The sequence below is a fragment of the Cynoglossus semilaevis genome, chromosome 9, assembly GCF_000523025.1.
Source record: "Cynoglossus semilaevis isolate Cse_v1.0 chromosome 9, Cse_v1.0, whole genome shotgun sequence".
NCBI lineage: Eukaryota > Metazoa > Chordata > Actinopteri > Pleuronectiformes > Cynoglossidae > Cynoglossus > Cynoglossus semilaevis.
The window spans coordinates 4,633,583-4,648,024 of record NC_024315.1 but is presented as its reverse complement, the minus strand read 5'-3'; the positions used below and the strand labels follow the sequence as shown (position 1 = coordinate 4,648,024).

The 14,442-nt window shown below is 44.3% G+C and overlaps 1 protein-coding gene across 1 annotated transcript in view; it reads right to left on the bottom strand.

The window, feature by feature from the left end:
• LOC103383505 (unconventional myosin-XV-like) overlaps positions 1-14,442 on the bottom strand; it is a 34,554-nt gene that overhangs the window by 17,865 nt on the left and 2,247 nt on the right. The window contains 31 exon segments of the mRNA XM_025058521.1: positions 14-46; positions 132-216; positions 1,949-2,124; positions 2,215-2,332; positions 3,436-3,560; positions 3,651-3,696; positions 4,567-4,718; positions 4,792-4,869; positions 5,265-5,390; positions 6,130-6,261; positions 6,822-6,917; positions 7,030-7,153; positions 7,418-7,476; positions 7,563-7,676; positions 8,097-8,258; positions 8,831-8,944; positions 9,201-9,264; positions 9,772-9,875; positions 9,959-9,964; positions 10,088-10,178; positions 10,332-10,406; positions 10,998-11,107; positions 11,215-11,278; positions 11,709-11,791; positions 11,978-12,371; positions 12,441-12,667; positions 12,797-12,994; positions 13,164-13,361; positions 13,530-13,847; positions 13,937-14,047; positions 14,122-14,442. The exon segment at positions 14,122-14,442 is cut by the window's right edge and continues 37 nt beyond it. Coding sequence (XP_024914289.1) covers positions 14-46; positions 132-216; positions 1,949-2,124; positions 2,215-2,332; positions 3,436-3,560; positions 3,651-3,696; positions 4,567-4,718; positions 4,792-4,869; positions 5,265-5,390; positions 6,130-6,261; positions 6,822-6,917; positions 7,030-7,153; positions 7,418-7,476; positions 7,563-7,676; positions 8,097-8,258; positions 8,831-8,944; positions 9,201-9,264; positions 9,772-9,875; positions 9,959-9,964; positions 10,088-10,178; positions 10,332-10,406; positions 10,998-11,107; positions 11,215-11,278; positions 11,709-11,791; positions 11,978-12,371; positions 12,441-12,667; positions 12,797-12,994; positions 13,164-13,361; positions 13,530-13,847; positions 13,937-14,047; positions 14,122-14,442 — 4,104 coding nt within the window.

Below are 14,442 nucleotides of genomic sequence, written 5' to 3'. Positions count from 1 at the left end.
ACTCCCCACATACCTCCTCTGCCTTTCGAGCAGGCTCCACCACTGTCTGACAAAACAGAGGCAGAATCACACGTCACACATCTGATGATGTAAATGATGTTAACAAACACAACCACAGCGTGCACACGCACCCTCATGTAACGCTGGCGATTGACGATGAGCAGCACAGCAGAGCGGAACTTGATGAGGTACTTCCTGCTCAGGACAACCTTTTTTCTGTCCCAGAAAAAAAAGAAGTTGAAAATGAAATTAGTGAAATAAAAGAACCAAATTCTAAGGACAACAATCACATGACCAGTGAGATTAAAATCCAAATGCACAGTGTCTTCAGAGACAGTGTGGACATTTGAGACACTTTTATTTTACAAACGTATGTAATGACCTGCAGCTTGACTCAGAGGTCGTGAGCTGAAGGAAACCTGAGTCACGGAGGTCACGGAGGTCATGGACACAGTGAACAGGTTGTCTGACAGAAGATTCCACTCACTTTGGTTTGGTGAAAGTTTAAACAGCTGAGGTTAGGACTGAATCTCCAGGAATGAGGTTGATTATACAAACCAGAAGGAAAATAAAATAAAATGCACCTTGAACTTTTTATCCACATCTGCAGAGTGATTTGGTATAACATACATATTTCATTTCTGAGAAGGTACAATATCCACTCTGTTGTGAGTTCTTATAAATGTTCATTTTATTAATAGGTAAAAAAAAACGACACCCTGGTAATACCTGCACCAACCTCTGGGGGGCTTTGAGGAATAGGTTTAAACGTTCTGGTTCATTCATTAATTTTTGGAAGAGAACTCCGTCGACGTGAGGTGACGTAACGTAACGTAACGTAGATGCTACGAATGACTGTTATGTAAATGGTATAAAAAAGATGGCGTAGGAGGAGACTTGCGTAATGCATGCTGGGAGTTTTTTTTCCCGGGAAACTTGACGTTGTCTCGTAGCGTACTGCTATAACTTGGAGTAAAGTTAAGAGATTCTATCGGTTAAAGACTTCTCTGTGTTTGCACCTGGTTGATTTGTTACAAGAGAGAAAGTTCCAGAACGGCTGCGACCAGAAGACTCGTTACTTTTGTTTGTTCCACTGCGATCCGGTGAGTTTGTTAACGTAACTCGTTAAGTTACAAACGGACGAACGGTTTCAATCGAGTTGCGATTGGTCAATATTGATCTTTCCTACTGTTCAAAACCCATCGGTGTGTAAATAGTCTACATGTGTCGAAAGAGTTTGTTTGGAAATGCATTAAGTTTCATGTGAAGAGCAGCCATTTTTGCAGCGTCATTTCCGGAAACAGTGATGACGTTGTAACGTAAAACAACCTCGTTAAATCTGAACGTGAACGTGAACAAACAAGAAGTCATTGATTAGATTATTTAAAAAAGTTAATTTGTTTAAACTATTATTCCTGTTATCAGCAATAGTATAAATGACATTGAGTTAGAAAATGAATAGAGCTACAATACTGAACTTGATCATTAATATTACGTTCTGCATTTGTTTTTTTTTCAGTTGTTGTATCGTTGATTGACCAGGGTTCATGTCTGGGTCTGAGAGGATCTGGACTCTGCTATCTTAATGTTTCTGCAGGAGATCCAGACTGAGAGCAGGTGACATCTGCAGCCACACACACCTACACACACACTCTCCTGGATGGCACACACACACACTAAACCTTCATTGGACAGCAATAAACTGAAGTGAAGAGACTTAACTCTTTTTTTTTATCTTGGAAACTCAGTTGAACAGAAAAATGTTTGTTGTTGTGAAAATAAATATTTCTCTTTGCTCTGTCCCCTAACGTATACTTTACTTGAGTTGGACTTGAGTACAGTAATAAATTCACTGTCGATATTACTGGGTTACATATATATAGTTGAAGTGTTAGCGTTAGCAGCTGTAACGTTAGCCTTTAGCCGACGCGTCGTAGGAGCTCCTCACCTGATCAGGAAGCCTTTACTGCGAGCCTGAAACAGAACCACGCGTCGCCTCCACTTGACAAAGTTCTTCCTCACAAAAATCATTCGTATGTATCTCTGCATCGTCATGGCAGCGAGGTGCAGCAGTCGGTCCCGCTTCCCCTCAAGCAGCTGGTACAGCTCCTCCTTTAGGAATATCTACAGAAGTCAAACACAGATACTAATTAACCTGAGTTTAAGTCAAACCTTTGTCGTTTCAGTCGTTACTGTTCTTTTTTTTCTGCTCACCTTCGTGACCCCCAGTTGATACGAGCCTGTCTTCACTGGTCCCAGTTTGTGGAGCATCGTGATGCAGTTTTCACCGTCTGCCGGCGGCAGCTCCCACAGGCAGAGCAGGGATTTATACCTTTGACATGTAAACATGACATGTGAGGTCCATTACTGTTCAGGATAAATCTACAGCTACTTAACCTTCTTTATATGGGAGTCAGATTAACTGTAAATTATGATTTTTTTTTTTAATGGTTTAGTTTGATTCACATCAGTTCAGGGTTAAAATAATTGACTACTGATGACGATCTCCATGAAAACTGCTATTGACCTTCATCTGGAACGATGTCATGTGATCTCATTCCAGATTTCCTCACTCTATATGCAAATACAAATGTATCATTTCTGTTCTGGTGCTGATCTACATACTGAGTGAGTGAAAGGATTTGACAGATTTAACATTTCTGTTCTGGTGCTGATCTACATAGTGAGTGAGTGAAAGGATTTGACAGATTAAAAAAAAAAGAAGATCTGCATTGTTACATAGTTTTAAATAAAGTGAAAAGAAAATTCAAATTTGATGTTTTCATTTATGAAGAATTCATAAAATCCCACCTATGCATTTATTATCTAAAAATACATATAATATATATAATGGAAAAAATTAAATCAAACACAATATTGTTACCAAAGAGTTTGTTCTGCTGTTATAAAGTTAAGGTTCATTCAGTCAGGATTAAAACAAACCGTTACCTAATCTGCTGTGATCCTCCTCTGAAAACTGATGTAAATAAATGGACTCACAGTCGATATTTAATTTCCTCAGTAATCAGTCAGTGATTAATCAGCTAATTGCAGCAGTCCTTCTGGGCTTATTGTAAAAGTGCAGCAGCTCAGAGGGCGTTAGCTTCAGGAGCTAACGTTCACTGCACACAAACACACACCTCTTCATCTGAACTCTGAGCTGTGGTGTCGCTGGATTGTTAATTCTCAGACTACGTTGTTGTGAGATCGATAGTTTTTAACCACTTTCCCACGGCAGGTGCCGCTGAAGTGTCAGACGGATATTTGAGCATGAAACAAAATGATGCGCTGATTGGTTGAAGTGATGAGATGTAATTATGAGTAAAGGTCAAAGGTTAACCAGTTAAGAAATCAAATGCGCTTTGTTTGAGCCGACACGGTTCGACTGGCGTCTGCTTTTCTTAACGTTCAGTGATGAGAAGAAAATGAACCAACCTTGACAGGAAGCTGTGGAAGGTCAGTCTGAACGGATAGCCCTCCTTCCTGATGAGAATGGTCTCCATGATCCCTGAGTAATGCAGCTGAGTGTTGACCAGCTCCATGTCAAACACTCCAGGCTCCTGTATGTGCACACACACACACACACAGTCAGATACAGTGTGTTATAGAACAACACATCATCACAGCAAACCAAGGTCAACCAGATCTACCTTCTTGTGGTTTGGCTTGATGCACCGCACAAAGTAGGGGTTACACCTGTCATGGATGGATGACAACGGATGGATGGATGGATGGACAAATGGAAAGCAAGACAAAGGCCTGGTTTATATTTCATGAGCAGGAATTAGCAACAACCCGACTCAGTCTTCCTGTCGACCCAGAATCTTCTCCTGAACCGTTTACATGTGCAGCTCAGAACAAGCAGATAAGAATTAATCTTCTGAGAAGTAACGGCTCCAACAAACACAGTGACGCTGGAGGGTAATGACATCACCAGGGCTCCTCCCACCAAATGTTCAACGTCTTTATGGGCTTCTTAAGACTCCGGCCCATACAAACATGATCTGGGCTGCAGCCCATTTCTCACTGATGATCAACCTGCAGTAACTCACTGAGAAAATCTCAATCTCCTGAGACTCATAACAACTGACACATTCAATGATGTACGACTTCGCCGGCTCCCGCGCAGCTAAATGTTAGCTTAATGTTGGGCCCAACTGTACGTCAGTGTTTCCAAAAGGATGTTGAAGAGACACGGATCGAATTTAACAGCTTGGGTCGTAGTAGAAGTAGTAGTAGTAGTAGTACTAGTACTAGTAGTAGTAGTAGTAGCAGTGGTAGTAGTTCTCAAAATAGTGAACCACTTTTAGGTTGCGACCCACTAGTTTACTGATGTTTGATGTTGTCTGAACTTTAGTAAAATGCCAAGCAGGGCCTGTATCTGGTTTCCTTTAACAGAGAAGGATCTGAAACTTATTTAGTTTATTGACTTTTGATTGAACCAAAAACAGCCTTCATTGTTTTTTTACTTTTAAGAAAAGTGCATGATTTTTTTTAAAGAGTTCAGATTTTTGTCTTCGTATCTTAACTGCCTTCAAGATAAAGTAGGAGGAGGTACGTGCTGACCTTTCCATCTTCTCCACCAGCTCCTGCAGGCTGCTCTGAAACTTTGCGCTGACCGTGTTGGCCTGATAACGTCGGGCTGTGCTGGTGCGTCGGACGTTAGAGCGCTGCTGAGATAGAGACTCCAGGTGCTTCAAGAAGAGGCTGGACACCATCTGTGGAACATGGTGGAGGATTATGGAAGGAGCCGGTGATAGAACTGCAGGTGTGTGTGTGTGTGTGTCTCACTTTATTCTTGCTCTGGATGAAAAGGTCCAAAATGTCCTGGCGAACCATATCAAAGTTCTTGTCCAAAAACTTGTGCACCTGCACCACAAACCATCAGAGAAATTAAACTTTAAACACATTCAGAAAAATACACCATATAAACTGTGTTGTGGGGTTTTTTCCTCTCAGTCATGAGTTCAGTTAAACTGAAGTGAGTATTGACAACAGGGGCGTCCAGGCTGGCCTCACCTGACCTGACCTGACCTGACCTGGCCTGACCTGACCTGACCTGACCTACGCTGTCAGTCTGCTCTTTGATCCTAGGTGATTTATCAACTGATCAACTTATCAAGTTTATTTTTGCTATGAAATGATTAAACAGCTCTGTTCTGTTCAGTTCAAGAACTGTCCGTGGTCCTGAAGAGGTTTCAAATTTTAATTTTTAATAAAAGTCCCTTCAGTTAAATTAAACTTGACAAACAGAGAGTTTGTACCTGATAGGTGACCTTCCCAGCGTAGTGTTTGATGGTGAACTCTGGCAGTGGCATCTTTGGCCTGGCGTACAGTGGGTTGTCTCCATGGTGATAGTGGCACTTCTGTAAGAAGGTGTGGTCTGTCGCCTGGTGAAGAAGACAGATGGTAAATGTCAGAGAGCCATGGAATCTCCACAGATATGAGGAGCAGACTGTGTTTATACACCACGCTCCATAATCTGGTTATCTCTGTATGAACTACGTCAGCGTCTTTCTGCTGCAGCCCCTGACATAACGGTGGCAGCAGGCAGACGTTCTGTATCGACTGGAGCTGGTGACGGTTGACTTCGTTCTCACTGCTTTATGAGAAATCTAATAAAGGAGGTGTTTCTTTTTAAAGCAATTTCTTTTGAAAAGTGAGAAGTTTCTGAACCAGGACCTGGCTGTTTTTTCAACACTGGCTGAAGTTTGTTTCTTTGATGAACAATCATATCTGGAGCCTCACACAGAACCTTTGCTGATTTCTGTTTCTGTTTTTTCTCTGATCGTTCACGTTAAGAAGAACCAGCTGAACTTTCACTCAGTGCTGTAGCTTTCATCTGGTGCATGAGAAGATGAGGAAGCGGTGTGGTGTCAGAGTGACTGATGGGTGCAGAGGTGAGCTGGGGTTTCGTGAGGTTAGATGGTTGGTTGGCTGCTAAAGTTTTAATGGGAGTAACTTCAGTTAAAGTTCAGAAACAGTTTGACCTGGAGTTTAATTCCCAGGATTCTACAAAGAATTATTTTTTTCAGCAGAGGAAATGTGGATAAACGTCTTCAACTGTCACCACTAACATTCTGACTCGGCTTTGTGTGAATCTGCCCGATGAAAAGGTTAAAAATATACCTGAGGGAAACCACACTGGTCATCCAGGATCCGCAGTATCCCATGAGGCTTAGCAGCGATGAGGTCGAGGCAGTCCTGGTTCTGGCTGTAAGGCTGTTGCTGCCACTCAATCTGTTCCCTCATGTACTCCTCCTACACACAGCACAAAGGTTCATCAGTGCCGTCTGTCTGTGTGTGTGTGTCTGTGTGTGTGTGTGTGAGATAGTTTTCACCTCAGCAGAACAACTGTTTTGCCCATAATGGTTGGTGGGCTGTAATGATCTCTGGGTTCATTAGAACTTCTCTGAACGTTGTTACATTAAGGTTACAAACACAGCAGTAAATCTTCAAGCCTGAGTTTGTGTCTGTGAATTAGGAACAAAAGTTCCATTGGTTCAACACCTATAATGAACACGGGGGCAGCTCTGAGTGAACGTTGTTTTGGCCCTGAACTACCCTGGATCTGAAGGTCAAAACTCAAGGACGTGTCGATGTGTTTGGACCTTCAGGGCCACCGTACTGAACAGACAGTTACAAGTACAGCTGACCTTGTAGAAGCATCAGTCTGAAAGTTTCTGTTGATGACTTGGTTTAAAACACCAACGTGTATGAGATGCTCTGGTGGGCCACATAAATGAGGAGGCGGGCTGGATTCAGCCTGCGGGCCTTGTGTTTGAGTCTGGGGGGGGCTAGTGAGGAGACCAACTGCTAACCTGCTCTTCCTGGAAGACCACCCTGTTAAAGAAGAACTGCAGAGTTTCGTTGGCGTAGTTGATGCACAGCTGCTCGAAGCTGTTCACCTGTAGCTCCTGCAGAAGACACAGGGGAGACATTGGCCGCCGCGTGAGTTATTTAAAGACACGGCTGCTCCGATGAGTCCGAGCTGCGATGTTACGGAGACAGACTGTTTTCCAGCGTGACCTCGAATCCATATATGTCCAGTATGGAGATGGAGAGGGCTTCGTTGCGGGGGTAGACCCTTCCGTTGATGCGCTCCGTCAGCCAACTGAACAGTAGTGAATACATGATCTTGGCAACAGCATCTCTGTGTGAAAAAGACACAACAAGGTTTCTATGGAAACAGAAAACCCGGTTCCTATGGAAACAGAGGACATTTGAAAAATCATCCCCGAGTCCTGACGTCCTTTGTCCTCACATGCCTCCGCCAAAGATCGGGGGAGACTAACGTAGACTGTTCACTCTCTGCTGTCATCTACGATGTGACTTCAGAGAGGAGCAGACGAGTTATGAAGAAAGAAAAGTCTGAAAGAAGTCAGTCTGAGCAGAAGAATGACTTTGATCATTTCACCTGGCATCCACGGCACTCTCTACTGTGAGCGGAGTGTAGATCTTCTCCCGCACTGTGTCCTAGGAGTCAGAGACACAGACGCACGGGTGTCATATCTTCTGTCATATCATCTGTAGTATTTTCATGTCATTTTATTTCCACTCACTGTCAGTTTGAAAGTGACAGACTTCAGCAGAGCGTCAGGTGAGACCTGCAGCAGCTCCGCCACCACGTTCAGTTCTCGTGTGCTCACCACAGACGCAACCTCCTGACCTTCAGCCTGCACACACACACACACACAGCATTATTAAATCAACCTGTGGCCCGTGGACCTGGCCTGTACCACTACACCTGCTGTCTTTACCGAGTTCGACCCCATTCTTTAAAGTAATGGTATGATCCTAGTCTGTCCTCGCATATGATTGGCTGCATGTTGTGCCTTATCAAAATAAAGTCCCGTCCCTGCATGGATTCTCAGCTGAGCTGAAAACAGTGTAGGACGGCGCCACCTGTGGTCAGAGTCAGCGTTAGGTGTTCTGACGAGGCTGTGGTGGAGGTGGAACATTTGACCCGTTTGTTTTTAGTAGAAAACGCTGCAGCAGTTACCGTGGGTGACGGCACCGTTACACACCGTGGCTGTGATCTGTGTGTGTGTGTGTGTGTGTGTGTGTTGACGTCTGTGTGGAGGTCAGACACTGACCTGATGAGACTGGAAAAAGACGTTTCCCAGGTGGAGGACCGAGGACAGCAGCCTGTAGATGGCGTTTTGTTCCTCTGGAGTGAAACACAGAATGTCCATGGCGTTCAGCAGACGCCTGAAGTCCTGCCCATCGTCCTTACCCTCTATAGCACAGTCTCCCCCCTGAAAACACACGTTGTTATCAGCAATAACATACTCCCCCTGGAGGCCATTTAATCTCTGCGCCAATAAAGCCCAACTTATCAGCAGTTAGAGAGTCGTTTATGAAGGCGCTCTAAAACACATTAATTCACCTTCACTGCACTGGAACTGAGTCCAGCTCTTTTAGTAAATACAAAAAAAAACACACCTTAAACCAGACACATCAGCAGACCAAACTTTATAAATGTCCGTGTTGCTTTGAGTTTCATCACGTCTGACATTAAGTCATGTGTCGTCAGTGACACAACACATTCCTGTTGAACCACAGTCTCATTAAGGGTTTTCAAACTAGGGGCCAGGACCCCACGTGGGGTCGCCTGGAATTTCTAGAAACTAATTATTATTCTTTTTAAAACAAAGATTAGAAACACAAACACACACAGTCTCAGACGGATGAAGCTGTATTTTCATGCAGCTGCGTCGGCGCCGTGACACAGGGTCATCGTTTGTGGTTATCGTATCAGATGAGAGAGAATAAGAACACGACAGAGCTGACGGGCCGAGTGTGTGTCTGTGTGAATTCAGTTCATAACCTGATTCAGGTAGAAGTACGTCTCAGGCTCCTGGAGGTACAACGACCTCTTCTCCTCAGGAGGAAGACCAGCCAACATCTCATAGAAGATGTGGTAGTTCCTCTCTGATTTGGCCTGTGAACAGACAACGATGAGTTGAGTTAGTTAGTTAGTTAGTCAGTTAGTTAGTGAAGATTAGCTCCGGCCACAATGACCCCGTGAAGAGGAAACGGTGAATACGTTGGGTTAGGTAGCGCCGACATGTGTAAGACGTCTCATGATGTCAGCCTCTACAATCTCCTCTTTCTCACAGTGACTCAGATGTAAGAGGACTCCGTCTGACCTGCTCCGAGTTTCTGTGTGTGTGTGTGTGTGTGTGTGTGTGTTTCACCTGAAAGACAATGCGGGACTTCTCCAACAGGTACTGAGATGTTATGGCACCGCTGATTACACCCCTGGTAAATGAATCGGACACACACATATTCAGTAGGTCAGGTTAAGTAACAGGTCATGTATGTGTAATGTGCACGAGCTCAGGTCTCAGGTCTGCTGTGTCACATCATCATCATCATCATCATCATCAGCGTCTACTCTAACACACGGCTGCAGCCTCGCTGTTTGGTTTTGTACAAACAGGAAAACCACGTTTGTCACGACAGCAGTTACCGCCGTTTTCTTAACGCTCTCCTGTTGTTGTTTAATGTTCACAGTATGAAGGTGTCACTCAAGTCTGTGTTCCACCTTCAGTCTGACTTCACCTAAATCCCTACTTTTATGAAGTTAGAGCAAGTATAGAACATAGATGTAGAACTACAGAACACACAACGTGTTTTATGATTTTGGGGTCAAAGGCCAAAGACCAATTTCAGTGGGTTTTTAAAACTTCTGGTTGGTTGTTCTGATGATGATGATGGATGGATGAACGGAGGTTTGTGTCGTTCACTCAGAGTTTGGCGACTCACTCCTCCATGAAGATCTGTGTATATTTGCCAAAGCGTGATGAGTTGTCATTCCGCACCGTTTTGGCATTCCCAAAAGACTCCAAAAGGGGTGTGGCTTCCAGGATCTGACCAATGAGCACAGGATATATTCTTATTCTCCACAACCTCCAAGAAGGCGGCCATTTTACCCAAGATAAGAACAGTTTACCTCTATCTGATGAGTCCAGGTGAAGAATCAGAAGAAGAAAACAAAATGAATGAATGAACACAACTGTTGTCCTCCTTTATCTGGATACATCTGCAGTGTGTACCTGCAGTGTGTACCTGCAGTGTGTACCTGCTGTGTGATGTTGCGTTTGTGATGAATGGCTGTCAAATAACGAAGGATGAGTTTGGTAGCTTCGGTCTTTCCTGATCCACTCTCTCCACTGTGACAACAAAATCTGTTAACCTCAGGTTCAGACCGTCACATTTCTTCAGTTGTTTTATAAACAAACTGATTAGAACGGAGATCCGTTTTGTAAATTAAAGTTAAAGCAATTCATTTTTGAATTCATGATTTATAAACAGAAGATTCCTACCTGATCATAATACACTGGTTCTTTTTGGCGTCCATCATGGTGGTATATGCTAGGTTAGCTATGGCAAAAAGATGACTGTAACAAAAGGATACATTGAATGAACAAATGTGTCGGGTTTCTTATGTATTCAGTGTGTGTGTGTGTGTGTAGCTGTGGTGACATCTACAGTCCACCCCACTCATCATGGCAGCCGCCCAACAGCGGTGAAATAGGAGCCTGGTACAAACACCTGAGTGTGATGGCATTTACACCTCTGTTTACCACTGACTGTATCTGAGGGCAGAGCTAACGACACGTGGAGACAGCCAGGCATGAAGCTGTCAGGTGACGTTAGGAGGGTTTGGTTGATCTTCTCTGTGCAGATAACAGATGCACTCACCCACTATGGAGTCGTACATTTTTGTGATAGAGAAATAACTTCAATGAGAGGTGACCAGCGTTCTGTTATCAAAAGTCTGTGACTGTGACCTTAAACAGTTCACAGCTGATTATACTTCCAGGTCATGTTGAGGTCATGCTGCAGTGACGAAGGTTCTAGAAATGTCTGCCTGCCTCCAGAGTAATGGAACATCTTCCTAGACCTGGTTTGTCCTCATTATTTTACAGAATAAGCAGATTTTGCTGCATCACAAAGTGCAGATAAGAAGTCATTAATCGGGGCCTTACGGAGGGTTGTCAGTCAGGCCGTGACCTTCGTACTGAAGCACCATGTCCGTGCCGTACATGTTGAACAGTTTGTATGGATTCACAGACACAAGAATGCTGCCAATGTAGGTCTGCGTGAGTAGAAAAAACAAAACAGGAGAAATGACAACAAAAAAAAAAGCAGCTTGGATTAGTGGATAAAGATGATGTTGATTTGCATATTGGAAATAAAGCTCACATAAATGAGTTCCTGGTCAAAGCGCTTCTTCAGGTTCATCAGAACTGTGGTCTCATTCAGCTCACTGTCGTCAAACACAGAGGACGTTAAACACACACAGAGCCCATCCATGGCAACCACTGACTTTATCTTTGAAACTTGCAAAATGAAGTGTCATCAGAATCAAAGAGTCTACACAAGAAGCAGGTCAGGGAATAATTTATACATTTATAATACGTTTAACAAAGAAAGACAAATATTTGAGGCAAAGAATTCCTCGGGATCTAAAGATCTTAAGAGATCCTCTTGGGGATTGAATATTCATTGAATAATGACATGCTTAACAAATAAGGAATTTAAGAGAGACCGAGAACAGGCTTTCTCTGCAAACCATTGAACTTTTCAAGGACTTCCAAAGCCTGTAGGCAGACTCGAGCAAATCTGAAGAGAAAGAGGCTGAAAAGAACTGTTCAATGACTGTGACCAGCTGGTGGCTCAAACTGAGGTGTGCTTACGGCAGCTGGGTCATGTCCTCCATTCCCTCTGCCCAGCGTTTCACCCTGTGTCCTGTTGTCGGCATGCTCAGAATAGAGTAGACCTGAAGAAGAACATGAAAATAACATGAAAAATGTTCATCAGCAGCACTGACTACTGACTGAGGTGAAGGGTAAGGTCACGGCTTGGTGTCGATCAAAGGTTAATGATGCAGGTAACAGATTGTTCTTGTTTGTGAGAACTGGGAAAATGACATGAAATAAAGACTAAATTATAAACATGCCTTTACCTTGTCGTACCAGTTCTGACCAGGGGTTTTCTCTCTGTCAGGCTTCCAGTCTGGGTCCTTACGGCCATCAACCAGACGAGGTGAGGGTGAATATCCTTCCAACATCCCGTCCTCTCTGTACATGGACCACTTGGCGAGATTCTGGACAGTTCCGTGAGGTAAGACCTTCTCAGCTGCCCAAACATCCTCCCCTCCTTCCCCTCCTCCTCCTCGGGCATTTCTGGCCCAGTGACCTGACCGCGGCCCATACGGAGGCACCACAGCGTAACGGTTATCCTCACCTTGCAAAGCGGTTGGCACCCGGTACGAGGCGTAGCGGAGTTGCTGGTTATTAATTGCTTCAGACAGGTCGGGGTTCTGGAACCGACGGGTGAGAATAGATTGGTCTGGAAGCCTACGGGAGAAAAAACATTAGAGTCCCTACTTTGGCCTTTTCTTTTCTGTACCTTGTTTCCTCACACACCTGTATTTGAGTCCACGGAGGTCATCGTTTCTCAGAGCGGATCTTAGGGTGGGCTGAGGTATCGCTGAGAGCCCTGAGTCATTCGACAGCTGATACAGACCTTTAGTCCGAAGTCCCATGTTTTGCCTTAGTGCAAATCCAAGGTTCGGCTTCTGACCAGGCACAACCAGATTAGATCCGTATGGAAGGCTGAATGATTTTTTACGAAGGTTTTGATTCAGAAGAACCTGCAGGATTTGACATAGGACGTTCTCATTGAACTGGATTATTGGAGACTGTAGTGGATTGACTGTTTTTGCAGGACCAACTTCTACAAGGTAGAAAACATACTGCAGCATAATGAAACTTAAACCCACCTTAGACAAGTCGGGGCCGAGGGGTTTGCGTGGATCGATGATGACAGTCCCGTCAGGAAGGGTGTAAGATACTCCCTGGAGATGGGGGTTCTGCAGGGCGGCCAAAAGACTTGGACTCTTTGGTTTTCGCGGGTCAATAATGACACTCCCATCAGGGAGAGTGTACGAGGCTGCCTTCAAGGCAGGGTTACTCAGAGCCTGAACACGACAGCAGCTGGTGTTAGTAACACGACAGACAGTCCCACTAAACGAAAGCCAATTGTTTCAGAGCGAGTCACACTTTCTTGAACTATTCATTGTTAAATATTATCGATCATTTAAACCAAAACGATTGGTTTGGCTTAACCTTAACGTAACATAAACCAACCTTAGACAGGTCAGGACCAATTGGCTTTCGTGGGTCAATAATGACAGTTCCATCAGGTAGTGTGTATGACACACCCCTTAGATGAGGGTTTTGCAGAGCAGCAGTTAGATTGGGACTCTTTGGTTTCCTGGGGTCAACAATAATAGTTCCGTCGGGGAGAGTGTAAGCAGCTCCTTGGAGGGCGGGGTTACTTAGAGCCTAAATGTTACAATATCCAAGTTGAGTAAAAACGTACAAATTTCACCTATTTGTTTTTTAAACAAAACACACCATTATTGTACGACTGCTCACATTTAACACATCACACGTTAAGAATGTAAAAAGTAGCAGTAGAGCAGCAACATGTGTAAAATATTCACGTCTAACCTTGGCCAGATCTGGTGACAAGGGTACGTTGGGATCATGGATTCCTCCTGGTAGAGTTAAAGATGCACCGCGCAGGGAAGACATCTGAAGGGCACTGGTCAGATTTGGAGAGACGGGTTTCCGTGGATCGATGATGATAGTGCCGTCTGGCAGAGTGTATGATGCACTTTTCAGGTAAGGGTTGGTTAGTGCTGCAGTCAGATTCGGGGACTTGGATTTTTTGGGGTCAATCACCATGGTACCATCAGGAAGAGAGTAGGAGGCCTCACGCAGGTGAGGGTTGTTCAGGGCCAGGGCGAGGTTTGGGGATATTGGTTGCTGAATAGAAACAGACAGAAATGATCAATAACTAAATGAAATAAGTAATAAGAGTACAATCAGAGGAAGGACTGAGTATGACTAATTACCTGGTTCCTGGGGTCTACGATGGTGCCGTCAGGGAGAGTATATGTAGCTGACTTGAGGTTCTGATTCTGAAGAGCTCTTGAGAGATTGGGGGACATAGGAACACGTGGATCCTGTAACAGAAGAAGCAGTTCTTTCACGTTATAGTCCATGACAACGGTTGACTCCATTGTCCTTTTATAATTACCCTAATAACCGATCCGTCTGGCAAACTGAACGCAGCCCCACGGATCTGTTGGTTCTGAAGGGCGCTGCCAAGCATAGGAGAGGAGGGAACATTTCCGTACGGTGACACCAAGGATCCGTCTGGCAGTCGATATGAGGCCTGCATCAACTGCTGGTTCTGCAGAGCATTTCCTAACATTGGTGAGGATGGTGACAGGGATGACCGTCTCATTTGCAAAGGTGTCTGATAGGATGCTAGGCGAAGGTTAGGATTCTGGCTTAATGCACTGTGGAGCTGAGGGTTTGCTGGTACAATGGAGGTACGCCGTGGCATCATGGGTGA